This window comes from Hipposideros armiger, unplaced genomic scaffold (genome assembly GCF_001890085.2).
Source record: "Hipposideros armiger isolate ML-2016 unplaced genomic scaffold, ASM189008v1 scaffold_472, whole genome shotgun sequence".
In the NCBI taxonomy this organism is placed as follows: Eukaryota; Metazoa; Chordata; class Mammalia; order Chiroptera; family Hipposideridae; genus Hipposideros; species Hipposideros armiger.
This window is the reverse complement of record NW_017731822.1, coordinates 1,127,106-1,146,692: the sequence shown is the minus strand read 5'-3', so window position 1 is coordinate 1,146,692 and position 19,587 is coordinate 1,127,106. Positions and strand designations below refer to the sequence as shown.

General features: G+C 43.8%; 1 protein-coding gene across 4 annotated transcripts in view; it reads left to right on the top strand.

The window, feature by feature from the left end:
• Nucleotides 1–19,587, top strand: part of NPAS2 (neuronal PAS domain protein 2) — a 150,595-nt gene that overhangs the window by 81,255 nt on the left and 49,753 nt on the right. For 2 of the 4 annotated variants that reach the window (XM_019666527.1, XM_019666529.1), the window contains exons 3-5: nucleotides 5,610–5,764; nucleotides 12,742–12,833; nucleotides 17,192–17,281. In XM_019666527.1, coding sequence (XP_019522072.1) covers nucleotides 5,610–5,764; nucleotides 12,742–12,833; nucleotides 17,192–17,281 — 337 coding nt within the window. Of the gene's footprint in view, nucleotides 1–482; nucleotides 568–5,609; nucleotides 5,765–12,741; nucleotides 12,834–17,191; nucleotides 17,282–19,587 lie in introns of those variants that run through there. The other 2 variants (XM_019666531.1, XM_019666530.1) reach the window with 2 other exon arrangements.

Below are 19,587 nucleotides of genomic sequence, written 5' to 3'. Positions count from 1 at the left end.
AATGGGCAAAAGACACGAATGGGTGCTTCACTGAAGAGAATACACAGATGGCAAAAAAGTACATAAAAAGATGTTCAACATTGTTAGCCATTAGAGAAATGCAAATTAAAGCCCTGGTGAGATAACACCATGTGTCTTAAAATAAAAAGCATTGACAATACTAACTCCCCTTGAGGGTGCAGAACAGCTGCGCATCACTCATACATTGCTGGCGAAGGTAAGTGGAACGCCATGCTGGAAAACACTTCGTCAGTTTCTCATGAAGTTAAATGGTACACTTCCCATATGACTCACCCACCCTTCTCCCAGGTTACTAACTCAGAGAACTAAAAACTTACGTTCACACAAAAACCTGTACACAAATGTTTACAACAGCTGTATTCATAATCGCCCTAAACAGGAAACAATCTGAATTTCCTCCCACGGGTGAATGGATAAACCAGCTGTGATCCAACCATATCATGGAAAAACTACTCAGCAATAAGACGGGGCAAGGTATTGAGAGGCATGGTGACTTGGATGAACCTCAAAGGCATTCTGCCGGGTAGAAGAATCCAGGCTCAAAGGGTATGTGCTGTAGGAGTAGATTTATCTAACATTCTCAACAAGAGAGCATAGTGATGGAGAGCCGAGCAGGTGTGGAGAGAGTGAAGGAATTCTGGGGGAACTGTTCTGTCTCTGGATTGTGATGATGGTTCCATGAATTTATACATGTGCTAAAATTTATAGAACTGTGCCCAAAAGAAATAAATCAAGTTTACTGTAAATGTCGAGTAAAAAATGTTAAAGGTATAGATCATCAGCATTACTTTTGGTAGACGAATGGAATTAGGCAGGACTCCTTTGCCTCTGACCTCACCAGCTCCCCTGCAACCCCCCACTGCAGGTTTGGTTAGTGCTGACCTGAGGAGCAGAGCCCCTACAGTTCAGGGCACCGTGGTACTGTCACCAACCATCCTTGCCTCTCCTTCCTGTCTGTGCTCACTTCCCCCTAAGTTGGATCCCACTTCCCCTTCTCCTGATGTCCTAACCAGTTTCCTCCCACAGATTCCATCAACACCCTGTCCCAGACTCATCCAAAAGCTGAGACCAGATTGCTGGCATTTAAGTCTGTGGTTGGCCCCACGCTTCCTGTCCACGCTCCTCTCCCTTTCACTTTACATTCCCACGTGTCCCCCGCTCTCCTGTCAAACTCGACCACTCAGCTCTTCCTTGGGCTGTCCTCCCCGCCACCCGCCAATGCACCCCCCCCAGGCCACTTCCAAAGCAGCCCCCCACTGCGGGCTTCCCTGACCACTTTGTGGGGCTGATCTCCTTCCTTTGTAAACTCCCTCAGCAGTTGGTTTAAATTTCTGGCCTAGCCCCGAATCACATTGCAAGTTGTGTAATAGCTCTGTAGTGTGAATTCCATCTCTTCCTCGAGACTCTAAGCTGCTTTCATTTGGGTGTTTTCAGTTGATTTTTTGCAATATTCTTCGCTGTGCACAAACATTGTTGTCCTATTAGCATGCAGTGCCATTTTTCTGCAGAGTGTATTAAGTGTCTGTGCTGTAAACTCAAGCAGCCAGAATTTGTCACTCTCAGTTCCGCACTCCCGGAACACTGGTACATGGCCCATAACAGACACCTTCACAATGGCTTTGGAGGGAGCTGTAGGAAGAAAGAGAAGGCAGTGATCACAGCATGGGCACCCGGACAAGCATGCTCCCCCACTTCCTAGTGGTGTGATGTCAGCAAGTTACACAACCTCTCAGGGCCTCAGCTTCTTCACCTATAAAATGGAAATGATAACAGTTACCTGCCTTAAAGGGCCATGGCAAGGAATAAAGGAATTAATAGATGTAAAGCACTTAAAATCATGCCTATTACGTAGTAAGTGCCCTGCAAATGTTGTCTGTGTAACCAGTGTCCCTTGAGAGATACCAGGAAAGATAACATGGGGCTCTTTGAACCCCAGTTTCAAAATCAAAGGCTCAGGCTTGTATCAATGTACATTTAAAACGCACGCACACACACCTTCCCTGTCTCCCAGCTCTCTTCTCCCCCGTGCTCTCTGTCTCTTAAACTCAGTAACAAGGGGAAACAACATGATTGAAAAATGGGCAGAAGATTTGAACAGACACATCACAAAAGAAGATGTGTGAGAGAGCATTAAGCATGTGAAAATATCTTCAATGACATCACTAGTCCTCAGAAAAGTGCAAATTAAAACCACAATGAGAAAAAAAGGCTGATAATACCAAGTGTTGGCAAGGATGTGGAGCAACTGAAACGCTCATGCTTTGCTGGTTTAAATGCAAAAAACAGTCCAGCCACTTTGTATAACAGGATAACAATGTCTGAAACATACATGTGTCCTGTGACTCGGCAATTTCACACCTATGTCTTTACCTAAGAGAAATGAATGTCTATGTCTGCACAAACACACAGATGGTGATTGTTCAAAACAGCTTTATTCTTCGTGCCCCAAACTGGAAACAACCTAGAGACAGTCAGAAGGAATGAAGTATTAATACAGGCAACAACATGGATGAATCTCAACAACTTTATGCTAAGTGAAAATCAAGGACTCTGTGCGCCCTGATTCCATTTATATGAAATACCAAAACTGGCAAAACTAAAGTGACAACGGATCAGTGGTTTTCTGTGGCTGTTATGGAGGAGGGATCAACCACAGAGATGCAGGAGAAAACCTTTCAGGATGAGGGAACTGCTTTCTCTGTGGGTTTCAGTGGTGGTTACACACTTATGAGAAATTCATCAAACTATACACTTAAAATGAATGAATTTTATTTAATGTAAATAATGCCTTAAAGGAAAAAACAAACCGAAGGGCTGACTGTTTAAGTGTCTTTGAACTTGTCCCAGCGCCTTAGTTGTGGTGGTCTCGGGGACTGGCCAGCACCTCCTTATTGGAAATAAAGTCCTTCAGAGTTCATTTTCTTTCTCTTGTCTCTGAGCTGAGGAGCCAGCTGACATTGACTGATGTCCGGTGGGCACCATCATGTGTCCCAGACAGAGGCTGCTGGAAACAAGCTTGTGTTTCTGTCGTTATGACATGAGCTTTCGTTGTGTCGTCCGCCAGCCCCTGTTTGTTGTCATTACACCCATTGAAAAAGAATAGAGTACTAATGAGCTGGGTGTTATGGGCTCACAAATCATTTATAATGGGCAAACTAGGACAGGAATAGTGCTTTTTTTGGCTAAGGAGGTTGCATGTCACTGTTTAAAATCTAGGCCAAAAAAAATTATTTATAATGCATAGACAGCCACTCAGAACATTGAAAGGTTCCTTTTTTTTCTCGCATGTGTTTGAGCACTATGCTTTTTACCGTGGAGCAGCAAAAGGGCACTCAGAAACTTCCTGCTGCACCTCCGGTCAGTGGGACTGGAAGAGGAACAGTCCCCCGGCTAGCAACAGGCCTTTGTAGAAACTACCTAAGGGATTGCAGGTCATCCCCAAATTCCAAGGATAGGAATGAGGGACAAGCTAGGAAAAAGAAGAAACCCTTACGTATGGATGGCAGCACTCACTTCAGGTGAGTTTTGAAGAATCGCCTTAGATGCTATCAGAAAACAGCCCAAACTGAGCTAGAATCAGCAAAAGATGGCTTGTAAATGGGTGTGTTGACATAATGTCAGGTTGCGTGTTATTAGGCAGAGGCAAATGGCATGGTTATGGCCACTATGCCATGTAGGAAAGGGTATTTGGGATGTGTCCCTGTGTTTCCAAGATCTGCTTGGGGAAGCAGAATCTTCATTGATCCTGACACCTATAGACATTGACACGTACCCCAAGGAACTCGCTGAGTTGTCACAGCCACCAGAACCCTGCCCTGACTGCGCATTGGACAGTGACCTCCTCATAAGCGATCAGCTTCCCCAGGCACCTTGATCCCAGCCCCCAGGGTACATAGAGCAGCAGGTAAACCACATACGATAGGCCTTGTGACTGTGGCCCCTGCTCTCTCAGTGAACTCTTTCTGGAACATTCCATCCTGGGTGAATTTGGAAGCAGTGGGTCAGCTTTCCCAGCCCTGGATCACCTTTGAATAAGCTGAATCTTGATGAAGGACTTGTCCTGTGGCGCTGAGAGCCAGCCCCTGGGCCTGTCGTGTGTCATTAAGGATTGAGGCCTTTAGAGTGGCCCTGCTCCCCAGACTTCCTCAGGTGAGGGTGGGCTTCCTGCATTCTGTAAGATTGGCACATGGTGGCCTTGAAAGGCGCTTTCTCAAATGATATCTCAGCTAAACAGGTCCAAAGAGGAAGACAGAATTTCATCAGGAGGAGATGTTCGATGGACCTGGTTCTTGTTTGGTTGTCTTGTAGAGTGGCCTCTTTAGCTATGGTTTCCTATTCAAGTTCCCAGGGATCCTCGGGCCCCTCACAGGGGCCTCCATGGCTCTGGAGAGATTCCTTCCCCTCAGACTGAGCAGCTCCACTTGGATCTCTTTATAGCTGTGCAGTGTCACATGTCATTTTTTTAATAGACTTTATTTTTTTAAAGCAATTGTAGGTTCACAGAAAAACAGCAGAAGGTACAGAGATTTCCCATAAACCCCCTGTCCTCACACATGCGCAGCCTCCCCCATTATCAACACCCCACACACACCAGAGTGGTATGTTTGTTACAATTGATGAACCCACAGTGACTCATCGTCACCGAAAATCCATCGTTTACATTAGAGTCCACTCTTGGTGTTGTACATCCTGTGGGTTTGGACAAATGTATTATATAATGGCATGTATCCACCATTATAGTCTCATACAGAGTATTTTCACTGCCCTAAATATCCTCTATGTTTCACTGATTCATCCCTCACCACCTCAGCCCCTGGCAGCCACTGATCTTTTTACTGTCTCCATAGTTCTGTCTTTTGCAGGATGCCATATAGTTAGAATCACACAGTATGAAGCCTTTTTAGATTGGCTTCTTCCACTTTGTAACATGCATTTAAGGTTCCTCCATGTCATCTTTAAAAGGATTCAGCTGCTCTTCGCAGTGTGCCAGCCACAAGCAGCCCCTCTCATATGTTGGCCCTGGGCTGGGCATGACTTGCAGGTTTTATGTGGGGTATGCCTTGTGTCCCTGACAGGATGATGCGCTCTGGGGCAGGGAGCAGGACATATGCCCTGAGTGGCACTGACTCTCTGCTGGCCACTCAGGATACCTGGCTACCCTTCATGACTTGACACCAGAGCTGGGTGCTCTGAGTTGAGAGGACACCATTTGAGGCTAAGGAAGGGCTGTCAGAGCAAACCCCTCGGGGCTGCAGCATCTGAACAGTATGTCGCTTGCTCTCTGAAGGTTGAAGCCCTGGGGAGTCAGGGTAAGCAGCATCTGGCGACAGAGCTAATCTGTGTAAGATTTTTGCATCTGAGTCAGAACTTACTTATTAATGCTGTCTCTCTTTGTGGCCAAGAGTCTAGCAAAACATTTTTCTGTCCCCATTATTCAGTTCTGAACTGTGGCAAATGTTACTTTCCCTGAAAGAGTTTTCATAGGATAATCACAGCAGAATCATATGCTGATAGAAAGTACCTCCCTTTCCTACTAAAGCCTTGATGATGCCGAATGTTCCAGTAACCTGTGCATTTTGTGTTTCCAGAGCATCTCGAAACAAGTCTGAGAAGAAACGTCGGGACCAATTCAATGTTCTCATCAAAGAACTTAGCTCCATGCTCCCTGGCAACACGCGGAAAATGGACAAAACCACCGTGCTGGAAAAGGTTATTGGATTTTTGCAGAAACACAACGGTAAAGGTCATGCCACTCTCCATTTTCATCGCGTTCCTGCCCTTTCATTGCCAATGACTTCATCGCGGCAGGCTTCCTGCTGGGTTCTCTCTCCCAGCAAAGCCCCATCCCATCCATCATAAGCTCCCTCTGTAAGAGCCCATCTCTGGCGGATTTGGGAGAGGACGCTCACCTCCCCAATTGCTTGATTAGATAAAAAATCCAGAACAACCTCACAGGTGGCACCCAACCCACTGAAGTGGTGTTAACAGTAGGAGAATCTTAATTTAAAATGTCTGGAGCAAGCGTTTCTCATCCAGCCCTACAGAGATGCAATTCCCAAATATTCATCGTCCACTGCATCAGACTGTCCCGGCTCCTCCAACCACCTCTGTCACTGCCCCTAAACCATTTGGCCTCCCAAGCTCCACCATGAAAAAAAATAAATTGAAAGTCATTAGTTCACATATCAAATTCATTTTTATTGAGATAGAATGCAAGTATCATAAAATTCACCATTTTGAAGTTTATAATCAGTGGTTTTCAGTACATGCACAAGGTTGTGCAACCATCGACATTATCTAATTTTGTCATCCCCTCAAATTAAAACCCCGTACCCACTGGCGGTCACTTCCCATTTCCTCTCCCTCCAAATCCTGACAAGCTACTTTTCCATCTATAGAACTGCCTAATCTGAGCATTTTATACACATGGAAGCATACAGCATGTGGTCTTTTGTTCCTGGCTTCTTTCATATAATATCCGTATTTTAGTAAGTATTTGCATTTCAATCCATTTCGTGGCCAAATAATACTATTGTATGCCTATACCACATTTCGTTTATCTATCAGTTGATGGATATTTGAGTTGTTTCTACATTTTAGCTGTTATGAATAACGCTGCTATGAACATTCACGTACAAGTTTTTATTTGGATATATGTTTTCAGTTCTCTTGGATATATACCTAGGAGTTGAATTGTGAGATCAAATGGGAACTCAATGTTTAACTTTTCGAGGAACTAACTGTTTTTAAAAATGGCTGCCCAATTGTATATTCCCAACAGTAATGTATGAGGGTTCCAATTTTTCCACGCCCTCACAAACACTTGTTAGAGTGTGTGTGTGTGTATGTGTGTGTGTGTGTGTGTGTGTGTGTTTATTATATCTTCCTAATGGGTATGAAGTGATATTTCATTGTGGTTTTGATTTCCCTAATGATTAATGATGTTGACCGTTTCCTGATTTTTTCACATGCTTATTGGCCATTTATATACCTTATTTTAAGAAACATCTATTCAAATCCTTTGCCCAATTTAACTGGATTATTTATGTTTTTGTTGTTGAGTTGTAAGAGTTCTTCATATATTCTGAATACTAGATTCTTATCAGATATATGATTTACAAATATTTTCCCCCATTCTATGGGTTGTCTTTTTTTACTTTCTTGCTGATGCATTTTGACACACAAATGTTTTTAAGTTTGATGAAGTCCAATTTATCTTTTTTGTTGTTATTTGTTGCTTGTGCCTTATCTAAGAAACCATTTTCTAATCTAAGGTCATCAAGATTTACATCTATGTTTTCTTCTAAGAGCTTTATAGTTTTAAGCTATAGATTAAGCATTTTGATAAGCTATAAGTTGAGCATTTAGATATTTGATCCATTTCAATTTTTATATATGGAGTGAGGTAGGGAGTCGAAATTCATCCTTTTGCACATAGATACCCAGTTATTCCAGAACTCTATTCTTTTTTAAAAACTTTTAAGCACTTTATAACAGTATAACACACATAACAGAGAACACATAAAACATAACTATACAGCTGAATTAGTTATCACAAAGGGAAGACAACAACCAGGTCAGAAGCTTCTCCTATAGATGCCCCTTCCTTCTTACCTACCTTTGTTTTTCTCAAAGATCATCTCTATTCTGACTTCTAATTCCAAATATATTGGTTTTTCCTGTTGGGACCTTATTCAGATGGAATCGTACACTATGAACTTGATATTTGTAAGATTGATCTGTGTTCTTCCAGCACCGTGGCTAGTTCATTTTCATCGGTATATAGTATTCCGTTGTATGAATTTACCACTTGAATTCACCCTTGAATTTGCGTCTTTCTCAAATCATCCTCTCTCCTTTAAACCCTTTTCCCTGTGATCACTGACCACCCTGCCCTACCACTCACCTATGGATAGTACAAAAAATTGGAGAATAGTTAAGAGGTTTCAGTAGATACTAACAAGTGAGAAGAGCAGACTTTTTTCCTTAACCATGACACCAAACATAATATAGTCAGAAATGTCAGATTATTGAGGTGATAATTACAGTTCTTCTGTGCTTATGGTGATGCCTCTTTTTCAGTGAACATTTCCCTAGCCAAGATGATTTCATGGAAGAGGGCATGAAAGTTTCCTTATACTTGTTATTCTTTTATTAATTCTTTAACAATTGTATAGGGCCAGCTGAGTGGCGTGTTGGTTAGGAGTTGGCTTGGGACGCCTGCTCTGAGCAGCAGGGCCCCAGTTCAGATCCCACATGGGCCAGTGACACTGCCCTCTACAGCTAAGATGGTGAACAACAGCTCGACCTGGAACTGGGCTGCCGTGAGTTGCTGACAACAACGTGGGCTGCAGTGGGGCTACAGTGGGCTGCCATAAGCTACCATGAGTGGCTGGCAGCCAGTGTGAGCGGCCGGCAGCCGGCATGAGCCTCTCTGAGCCGCCATGAGTGGCCGTCCAATGGCCGGCGAGCGACTGCCTCACCCGGGAAGAGCATAATGATAATACCAACATGGGCCAGTGAAGCAACATCCTCCACAACTAGACTGAAGAACAAACGGACAGCAATTTGTCTGTTCCCCTTTCCCGATTCCCCAATAGTTTTTTTTAAATTGTATATACCTAGTAAAAATATGACAGCAATGATATACCCTCATTTTTTTCCCAAAGCTGTCCAGGGGAGAGTAAAGAATATGTTCATTGCTTTTGTTAAAAGTCAGGCAAGAACAATCAAGCAGGACTGGAATATAGTGTTGCAGCAGTATTTGATGGCCGCAATAATTTAATCAGAATGGTTATATTTCCTAAGTAATGATTTAGCCAAGTGAAAATAGCAGGTTGGTTTGATTACCAAGATATTTTGTGCAAATTACTCAAACTAGGTCAGTGCCACCGAGAAGCAGGACAGCTGTGAAATAGGACAGCTGGGATCAAGTTCATCAGTGTAACATTTATGCTGGCCTCTATCTGCTGTGGAATTACAGAATTTCTCAAACCTGGGACCTGGAAAGGATCAGTCAGCAGAAATGCAGCCTCCTTAACCCCAGGAGCGCCTGTATCTGTCTCGCCTTTTTCACAAGATGAAGGCCTACTCCGCATAGCCCACCGAAATGCATCCAGGATCATTGCAGGATCTGACTCATCCTCCGTGATTCCACATGCAAAAGGAAGCAGAAAATTCAGAGTATATGGAGAATTATGGTGGTTGGACCAAATTCTGGATTAAAGCAAAACCCCCAAAACAAACAATAACTTTACCTGTAATGCAAATGGACGTGAACTCCACAGGCATCTGCAATGAGACCGAGAATCACATGGTCAGCATTGTTTCAGGGCTCCCCACGAGCCAGGCAGACATCATTCTAAGGGCCCCCTATATAGTAACACATCTGAGCTTCATGCATTCCTTGAATTCATGCCGTTTCACAGATGGGACAACCAAGGCACCGAGACGTTAAGCCTCTCACCCAAGTCAGAAGGTGCAGAATCTCCACCAGGCAGTCTGTGTCCAGAGCCCACGTTTTTAACACAACAAACATCATGCTGCTTCTCCACAAGAGGTGACGGCGATTTATGGGGCTCTTACAGATATTCGTATCATAGCTATACCATAGCTGTTCATTAGTGTGGCCATTTAGACAACTGGTTCTCAACCTTGTTGCCCAGTAGAATCACCTGAGGAGTTTTTAAAACTATGTATAACTATGTATAAACTATGTATAACTGGATCACACCTCACAGACTGATACATCAGAATTTCTAGGGGCAGAACCCCAGTGGTAGGCTGGAGCCAGCTCATACCATTTGCAAAAGATGACTATTAAGTTTCCAGGAGTTTTGCAAGTTGGTTGACATCAAGTTGACAGTTTGAAGTCAACCACCGTGGAAGTATTTACCCCACAGAAATGGGCAAATGCTACAAATCAAGGCTTTCTGTTGTAGGCATGGAGAGCCCTTTAGCAGCACACCACTGGGTAAGGCCCGAGCATTCGTATTTTTAAAGCTCCCCAGGTGACTCCAGTGTGCACTCAGGGTTATGAACTGTGGATTTAGACATATTTTGCCTTCGTGCTAAAGGGACACCACATGATAAGTAAGGAAAGATAATTAGGTCCCGGTAGTTATTATAATTATTGCCTCAACAATCTTTCAAGCACCCCTTTTCTCTCAGCTTGAGAGGTAAATCTTGATCCTAGAATGTATGCTTATTTTCTGTGAAGTAATCCAAGTCAAGATGAGAATCTGACCATGTTTCTTTGTAGAGAAATTGTGTGTCATTAGTATCTACTATAAGAGGGAAGCCCCTAAATTATATAAATAGCAAGGTTATTGGACAGTCTTATCCACATCCATCTAAATGTGACTTCTACAGGGCTAGGCTGACCTACATGTTTTCCTCTTTCTGTGCAAGTCTCAAGTTGATTTAATGTCATTTTCCCCCAACATCAAGTCCCGCTCCTCATTCGGACCCCTTCAATATGTTAGCCTTAGTGGATGGAGGCGGGGGGTGAGGGTGTGGAGAAGGCAGCAGAATAAGAAGAAATGTCCCTTTGGGGCAGAGTAATGTTCACCCAGCTCAGCAGAGAGTTTCTGCCCCTTTCTTCAGACTTTTCTTTGACCATATACAATCCAAAGACATTCTGCTACTTGTTCACGCATACCAGGGGTAGTCAGAAGGTGAGTCCCCTAGGACACAACTAAAGCTTATGCTACGGTACAATTTAGGGATCCGGCTGTTAATTGCATATTTTCCTTCAAAAGTTGCTCCCAGGTTGCTTTGCTTTCCTTGCTATTTTAACAACCCACTGTGACCACGCCTCTTCACTAACCCTGCCTGTCCTCTATAGCTTATATTAGTCACATCAAATGCCAGTGGAGACATGATTGGAACACTCAATTTTATTTCCCAGTTTAACATTTTTTTTACTTGCTATGAGACATTTTATCTAACTTACATTTTTTAATATGCTATGCATTGAGTCTTAACTTCCAAGGATTATAATTGAATTGTTGAAATACAGAGTGAATGAAATGGCTCCTTTCAGTATTATTCTGCTGTTGTTGTGAAAGTACCCAGTCATACTGAGTGATCTATAAGTTACTTATGTAAAAGAAATGGGTCTTTCATGTTCCTGTACCATAAGTTGAATGGACCTCCACCTAAACCAAATTTGGACTGCCAAAAAGACTCTTCTTTGGACAATTAATCTACAGTTTCATCCTAATGGTCAAAAGAACTTTATAGATGAGTTGATGTGTTGGAAAAAAGGAGAGGACATTTATGGGGTTAATTTATTAGCGTATCCTCAGTCCATATCTGTTGTCTAAGTGGTCCAATGGTGGCATCCATTTGCGAAACTGGGAGTTTCACTCTCTCTTCCCTGCCTGGGCTGGGAATGAACGCTGGCCCTGCCCCTGCTTCCCAGTATGCATTTCACATTTCGAGGCCTCTGGCCATAGTGGCTGCAGCAGCCTGTTTCATCTGAAATCTCAAAGGAAGAAACCATCCGAGTAGAGCCAAACATTGCGGGGAATGCTGGATGATTGAACATGGGAATGTTTACAGAGTCACGTATGTAACTGAGCCCTTCACATCATCTTCATTCACAAGCAACCATTGAATTCATTCGAATTCATTCACTCACATGGCATGCACTCTCCATGCTCCATGTAAGTGAGACCACCAACAACACAGGGTCAAAGGAGAAAGCCTTTTAATGTCTCTTCCAATTTAAAGTTTATAGGTAACCTACCTGAACAATTTGCATTTTCCAGGCAGTTGTTGAACCAGTTAGTTTTTTTCTCAGAGGTAGGAGGTACATCTGATGTACTTTGGTTTTTCTGAGCACCAAAAAATATTCTCTAAGGAAACCTCTACTACACAAAGTGGAGCAGAACGTTGGTTAAAGATGGAGGATAAACGGAAGGAAAAACAAGTATATCCGATAGAGTGTTTGAGCTATCTGTTATAAGTGATATTTTAGTAATAAAACAAAACACTTTCATAACTGCAAAAGAACTAGAGTATTTAAGGAGTCCAATCACCATTGAATTTACAAACATGAATAGCATCATTAGTAAAAGATAGTTACAGAAACAAGCAAACTATAGGTTACCCCAGAAAAGTTTTGAGAAGAGTAAATCCTGGCTCTAAAAGCCATGTATTTGTATAGCACTTATACTTCCGTACCTGGAAATGCTAAAAAAAAAAAAAAATTTACATTCTGCAAAGACACAGTAGGTTATATACCACAAGCCTACAGTGTTTCTGGAATTTTGAAAATCCCAGATGTCAAAGGTGCTTTGCTTTGCCTTAACCATGAAAAAGCAACATAAGAATGTCCCATCATCCCAGCAACTGCCTAACTCCAACCACTGATGATGGGCTTTGTCATGTAGACATTCAACGGCGCTGTGCCACCTGCTAGCAGCAGGCACTACACCCATGCAGAGGGTAGGGTACTCTCCTCCCCAAAGCCTCATTAAAGGGGTGTGAAAACATCAAGAGATGTTTTTAAGCCCATGACATCCAAAGTTCCCAGTCCTTGGAAATCAGAGTTACATATTTCCTTAAGTTGGCTTCTTTAATTAAACTACACAGAGGTTTACATAGAATTGCATAGAAATAATGTGTGCTTTATTTGTTAATTCCAGTGAACAGGTGCCTTTGAATATAAAAGTTTGTGTGTGTGTGTGTGTGTGTGTTTGTTCTTTCTTTCAGAAGTCTCAGCACAAACGGAAATCTGCGATATTCAGCAGGACTGGAAGCCTTCCTTCCTCAGTAATGAAGAATTCACACAGCTGATGTTGGAGGTGAAATGCACTTTCAAATTAGCTTAATGGGTTGCAAATTGAAATGTAGCTGCTTGTACCAGATAAGACCCTGTGCCCAAGTAAACAACTGTTTTTGACCCTGGAAAGAGGTCTTGAAACAGATACCCTCGTGAAGTTCCCAGGCCTACTGCTTATGTTTTGGCTACTGAGTTGCATGCTGTAAGGAAGAATCCCGCCCCCACCCCCATCTGAATGTGAGTGTGTACTGTCACCATAGTGACTGTAGGGTGGACCCCACTTACAGCTCCCAACTGGAGGATACCTATTGTGGGGGCCAGAAGGGGACTGGAGCTGGAGGCAGGCAGAGGGAGTGGAAGAAGGGAGGAAAGATTGCATCTCTGCACCATCTTTCAGCTTTGAGAGTCTCCTCTTTAGAATGCAATGATTATATTTTTTTCCCTCAGTAGAGCACATTTTGAAAACAAATGTCTTCTTTTAAAGTTATACTTTTAACTTGAGTTCCTAGTACATCAACATGACGTGTGGGTGTCAACCATCAGTGACCCCGTGCCTTCCCACCCAGCACACACCCTTTCTGTGCCAAGAACAATGCTCATGTTTCTTCTTCTAGAAAAAGAGGTGCCCACGCCCATCTGCAGGGCTGTGTGGTGGAAATCTGGCTGATCTGAGCAAATGGCCTTCCTCGATGTCATATGTTTATATGTGGGTGAAATCCCTCCGTACAGATGACAATAAGTCTCCACAAAAACATCTGGCTGGGTGCTCTGACATCTAAACTGGGGATAAGTCTGAGAGTGTATGGACATGACAGTGGAGGGATAGAAAGCCCCAGACGTGACATGTCTGGGCCCTTAAGTGAGAAGAGGAGAACCGGGACCGATGAGTTCAGCAAAAGGAAGTAAGACGCTGGCTGTGTGTCAGTGGTTCTTGGCAGGGTTTTTGGAGAGTGGCTTCTTGAGATTAATCTTCCTATATCTCATTTCATGTGCCTATCTAAGACTGATGTAAACTTTCATTTCCGTAGATGAATTATGCAGAAAACCTAAAGTACTGAAGTAAGAAAATGCCAGCATGAAGCTGTCCAAATATTATGAAATTCAAACAGATTAATAAACATTTGCATAAAAATGAAAGATACTTAAGTCTACATATAAACTACATTTAAAGAAAATACAGAACGTTTCCCAGAAGCAATGCATTTTAAGTATGTTAAATTTAGAGCAGTTGTGAAATATAGTGTTAAATTAACCTATCATTATGCTACTTTACAGAAATCATTTTATCTTTTAATTCTTAGGGAAAAGTAGTTAAAATGCATAAACCTAAAGTACCCGCCTCTTTTTAAGAGCCTGTAGCACACTTTTTTTTTCTTCCCAGTTTCAAGTGTTTGAGGAAACAAGACTTTTATAAAGTTAAGAATGGATAAATATTTGGGCTAAAAGGCAGGACTGAGATTCAGGAGACTGACATTTCTAGAAAAAGAAGGTTTTAGATCTGTATGGATATTCTTTATGTACTTTCTCCCACTCCCAGTATAAACTCCTAGAAGCAAATCTAAAGAAAATCATGCCTGATGAGCAAATTGGACCTGAAATTAAGCCTGTACAACACGCAAGGCTTCTGAGTGAATTGCAGCTTTGAGGGATGTGGGAAACCCACCAGCTAGTCCTTTTGATTTACCTCGGATCTTTTTAGGCTTCTTTTCCAACCTGTTGCTCCTCAGTAGATACCCCATGATGAGTACCTGGAGCCTCCCTGGTGGTCGGAGCCCCAGCAGTGCCCCCACCCCCGGGATGATGTCATCACCCCCACTATTCAGCTTCCTAATAATGTGTGTTCCATTCTACCTGCACCTCCCTCTGCTTTTATTCAGAACTATTTCAGGAAACATGTGGAATCAAGATGCCATGTCTTGGTCACCAGGAGGTTCCCTTTTTAAATGAGGACAGAACCCATCAGGCCCCAGGGAACTCAGCTGCCGATGCCCTCAGTGGCAATCCCTCCTTCCCTCTTCTCTCCAAAAGGCCCCAAAGCTGACTCCGGGGGGACTAATACAGTTGTGGGGTTTGAAAGAACAAAAATGCCTTGATTGCAGACCAGCCAAGCTAGTCAGGTGGAAGCCTGCGAAGAGTGGCTGCAAGCATGTGGACAAGAGGCAGGGAAAGCGCTTGGTGACCAGCAGTTAGGGAGTTTGTGAGAAAAGCTACAGCGATCTTCCCTCTTAGCCCAGAGGCTGTCCCGGAGAACATAAGAAGCATTCCATCAGAATCAGGAATGGGCAGGAAGGGGTGGTTTCATTTCCTGCTGGTGTGGGACGGGTATAAAATTTGGGCCATTATGGTGTCTTTGGCATTCTTGAATCTCCTGCTAGAATCACCTTTACATTGAGAGGGGCATGTCACTTTGCAATCACATTCTATTGAGTCACTCTCAAATGTGGCTTCTAAGACCAAAGCAAGCCGCCTTCAAGCAGTGATTCAGTGCCTTTGATGCAAAATGCCAATGAGCTGATGAAAGTTATCTTCCATCTATAAATACCTTCTGCTTTTTCACACCCACTCACTTTACCAATTCAAGAGGGGCATGGGCTCCCTGTTCAGGAAGAAAATTTGTATTCATTGCTCCCACTTTTTCCAGTATTCTGATCTGCTTTTTATAAAAAGGTCCAGTTGGTAGCATCAGCAGTGTACCCACCTCTTGAACAAAATTCACCTCCACTCATACTGCAAATATGACTTTAAAAACCATTTAGACAAATACTTGAGGGAAAAAGAAATAAAATTTATGAGGATGTACTTTTGTGTTCACTGTGACCCATAAATCTAATCCAGGATTTCTCAACCTTGACATTTGGACCTGATAATTCTTTGTTGTGGGACGTCCTGTGCATTATAGGACATTTCAAAGCATCCTTGGCCCCTACTCACTAGATGCCAGCAGCACCCACCCCAATAGTAACAACCAGAAATATCTCCAGACATTGCCAAATGTCTCCAGGGAGGCAAAATTGCCCTCAGTTGAAAACCACTGATGTAACACAAAAGGATGAGGCCTACTTAAGAAATGTGCTTTGATATATTTTTCAATCTTAAATCCTGCAATACATAAGTGTAAAAATAATAAATGACCCCAGTGTTAATTTTCCTGATGAAAGGAATCCTCTCCGATTTGGCTAATTATAACTATGCCTTTCATACACAGTTAGCAGACCATTTCCCGTTCCTCCTGCAGCACACTCAGCCACACCCTCCTAATTTGAAAGAATTAGTGCCCTTTTGGCTGTGCAGATCCTCCATGATATCCTGGAAGGATCTAGTTGAGCACATATAAAATGTTTCCAGAACTTTCTAAACACATATTTCAATTCATTTTTTCCCCCACAAAGTGCAACAGTTCCCATATTTGGGGAAGATGATATTTCAAAGATGTAGTAGTCAATAAAGCAACCATGATAAGCTTACAGTGACAGTTCATCTGAGCACATTACTCCCTCGAAGATTTGTTTCCTGGGAAGTGGGGCTTGGTTTTTCCCTCTCTCCCATCGCTCCTGAATTGCATGGTCCAAATTTTAGAAATCAACTCTCATATGTGTCTTATGAAAGCCTCATGAGCATCCACTAAGAAACCTAAAAGCAAAACAGCAACAGTGTCTGTGAGAAAACACTGCTGCCTAAATCTTTTCCATCACAAAGTCCTAGAGCAGTGTGCCTGGCATATAGTAGGCGCTCAGGAAAAACTTTTAAAGGAATGAATGCATTTTTGGACATTCTGAAATATTTCTGGATCTAATTGAGTTATACAGTGCGTCCCCCTCAGCCCTTACTTTTTACTTCTGTGGAATCATGTGGAACGTTCTTTGCAAATGGTTCCTTTGGAGGTGTTTCTCCTATGGCAGTGAATTAAGCACAGGTCTCTCCTGACCAGCAGGCTAACTTTCTGGTTTTAATGCATCTATTAGGTCTGATATCCTTCAGTGAATGTTTACTGCAGAACTCAAAGTGATATGGGGGGAGGGGCATAAAATATCACTGATATCTTTTAATGTAATTGTAATGTTTCTGACTCAGCTCAATAGTGTGTTTATCATTGAAACTCCTTAGGTAATTTCCATGCCTAAGTTTTGGTTCATGATACCAGTAGGTCAGATCTTTCACTGAGCCTTTTAGTGCTTTTGCAAGCACTTTGCCTGGGTTAGACCAATTCTGGGTAAGAACTCATCCGGTGTGCCAGGCAGAAAAGTGCTGTGAGGTTATTCATGGAAATAGCCTAAGGCTCACAAAACAAAGTCAGTGTCATAATGTGGGGTCCTTTGCTTTAATGACACCCTCCCCCATAAAAGCATGACTAAGGGGCCTTCACTGTTGGGTTTTCCGCAGGCATTAGATGGCTTCATCATTGCTGTGACGACGGATGGCAGCATCCTCTATGTTTCTGACAGCATCACACCTCTCCTTGGGCACTTACCGGTGAGTTTCTGTTCCTCCAGTAGTCTTTGCCTATACAACATCTTAACTTCCCTTGAGAACCATCCAGAACTTCAATCAGGGTGGTCTGTGTGTGAGGAGGGTTCAGGAGTGTCCTCGACCAAGCCCAGGTCAAGGTCTTTAGAGGCCTGCCAGAGGAAAGGCAGGTGCAGGCATGTGTCGTCCTGGAATAAGCAAGGTGCCATGATGTCAGCAAGGCCAGACCTGGAGTGCGGAATGTGTGTGCAGGTCCTTACCCTCTGTGCCCCAGAAACCATGGACCTATCTGAGTCGCTGGACAGTTAGCAGAGCTCAGAGCCTCTGCAGAGGCTGACAGATGTCTTCCTGCAAAGGGACACCTGGGTCAGGGAATATGCACCAGATGGCTGCAGATGGGGTGTGGTTTGGGGATCACTAGGGACATGACTGAGATTGCAAGTAAGTTGTGACACTTACTGGTGGTAAAGGTTCAGCGACAGGTCTGATCCCCCTGAGGGGATTATAATACTCAGGAAAGACACTGTTGGCCCAAGAAGGCCTTGGGGAATGGGGAGGGTTTGGTCAGCTGAGAGCCAAGGATCCGCTGCCCCAAGGGAGCCAGGTGGAGGCCCGTGGGTGCGGCATGTTCAAAGGCCCTCAAAGATGTCCCTCCCTCCCTAATACTTCCTCCTCTTTGGAGGAGCTTTGCTGGCTTTCTGGTAACCCATCCCCCAACCCCCATCAGGATAAGCACCTGGCTGGTGGAGGGTCCACCTCTGAGGGTCCCTCGTAGGCACTGGGCCAGCCTTCCATTTCCTGCCACATTATTTATTCCTACAGAGCCTGACCTTGAATGACAGCTTTACCAGGAGCATCCTCTGGAACTGACTGAGATAAAATGTCTTCTCTTCTCACTCCTTTCAACAAGCCCCATCAAACCCCTTCCCCCCACCATTCCCCACCACCAGCACATTGGCCAATGGGCGACCAGTGTTTATGATGAGGAGGGTAATAACGAGCCCTGGGTTTCTGTACCTCAGGAATCCTGGGCCAGGGAGGCGCTGAAGGACTGTGGTTGCCTCTCCTTAGCAACACCTGCCGGGGAGTGGAGCAGCAGGGCCTTACTCTGTAGGCAGCTTTGCCTCCGTGGGGTCATGACCGCCGTTTGCCATGGCCCAGATTCCACAACGCCCTGAGTCATACTTTTCCTCAGAGGTCCCGCCCCTCACCCCATCATTTCTTCAGATGATAGGGGTAGAGCTCAAAGCCTCCATCCACATTTTTCCTTTGCCAGTCCCTGTGTGTTGTAGCCCAGAAAAGCAGTTTTTACTCTGCTAGGCAGATGCTTTTTCATCACGCCATAATCTGTCTAACCTTTGTGTTTCAGCCCATTTCCTGTACCATTTCCGGGGTGCATTAGGCTGGGGGATGTGAGGGTTCTCTCCTCTCAATAGCTGTCAGGAAGGCTGGTTCTCACATTGCCCTAAGTTGTCAAGAGTGTGGTTTTGTGTTGATTCTAGTCTAAGGCTAGGAGAGTAGTAATGGGGCCCATGTGAGGAATACAGAAGTGACCCCATTGAATCAGATGGCTTCCTTGGGCTGAGCTGAGGGTGGCTGAGGAAGAAGAGAAGATGGGGTGCTCCTTTGGAGGTTTGTTGCATCATATTCCATCATAGGAACATATGCAATTCTGCATGCATTTCAGTTTGGCACTTGGAGAAAGTGCTCCTAGGAACAGTCGATGTTTCCTAAGGAACGTCTGCAAGCCTCCCTTGGAGAACTGATTGTATGCAGAGCTGCTGGACTGTAGGGTATGGACGCCTTCACCCTTACCAGATAACTCCAGATTGTCTCCATAGAGCTTGCACCAGTTTACCCTCCGCCACATCAGCAGAGCTTGCTATTGTCAGACATCCTAGTTTCTGTCAGTCTAATGTGCGAAGGTGTCTCCTGAAGGTTTCATTTGCTTTTTTTTCCGTCACTAATGAGATTAGGTGTCTTTGCACATGTTTGTTAACCATCTGGATTGCCTCTTTTGTGTTCAAGTATTTTGCCATTTTCCTACTGGATTGTCTGGGTGTTTTCTTGTTATGATTTGAACATTCTTTCCATGTTCTTGACACCAGTCCTCTGTCAGGTACTGTTTTAATCGCCTTCTATTCACGGTGCCCTAGGTTACAGGGATGGCCAAACACGTGACACCTGACACTAGACAGATGAGATTGACAGCTGTTTATTAGTCACGTGCACTCAGAGCCTGGGGAGGAGGACACAGGGCCACGTGGGGCTGCACTCTGGAACGGAGTGACCCAGCAGGGACTGTGACAGGG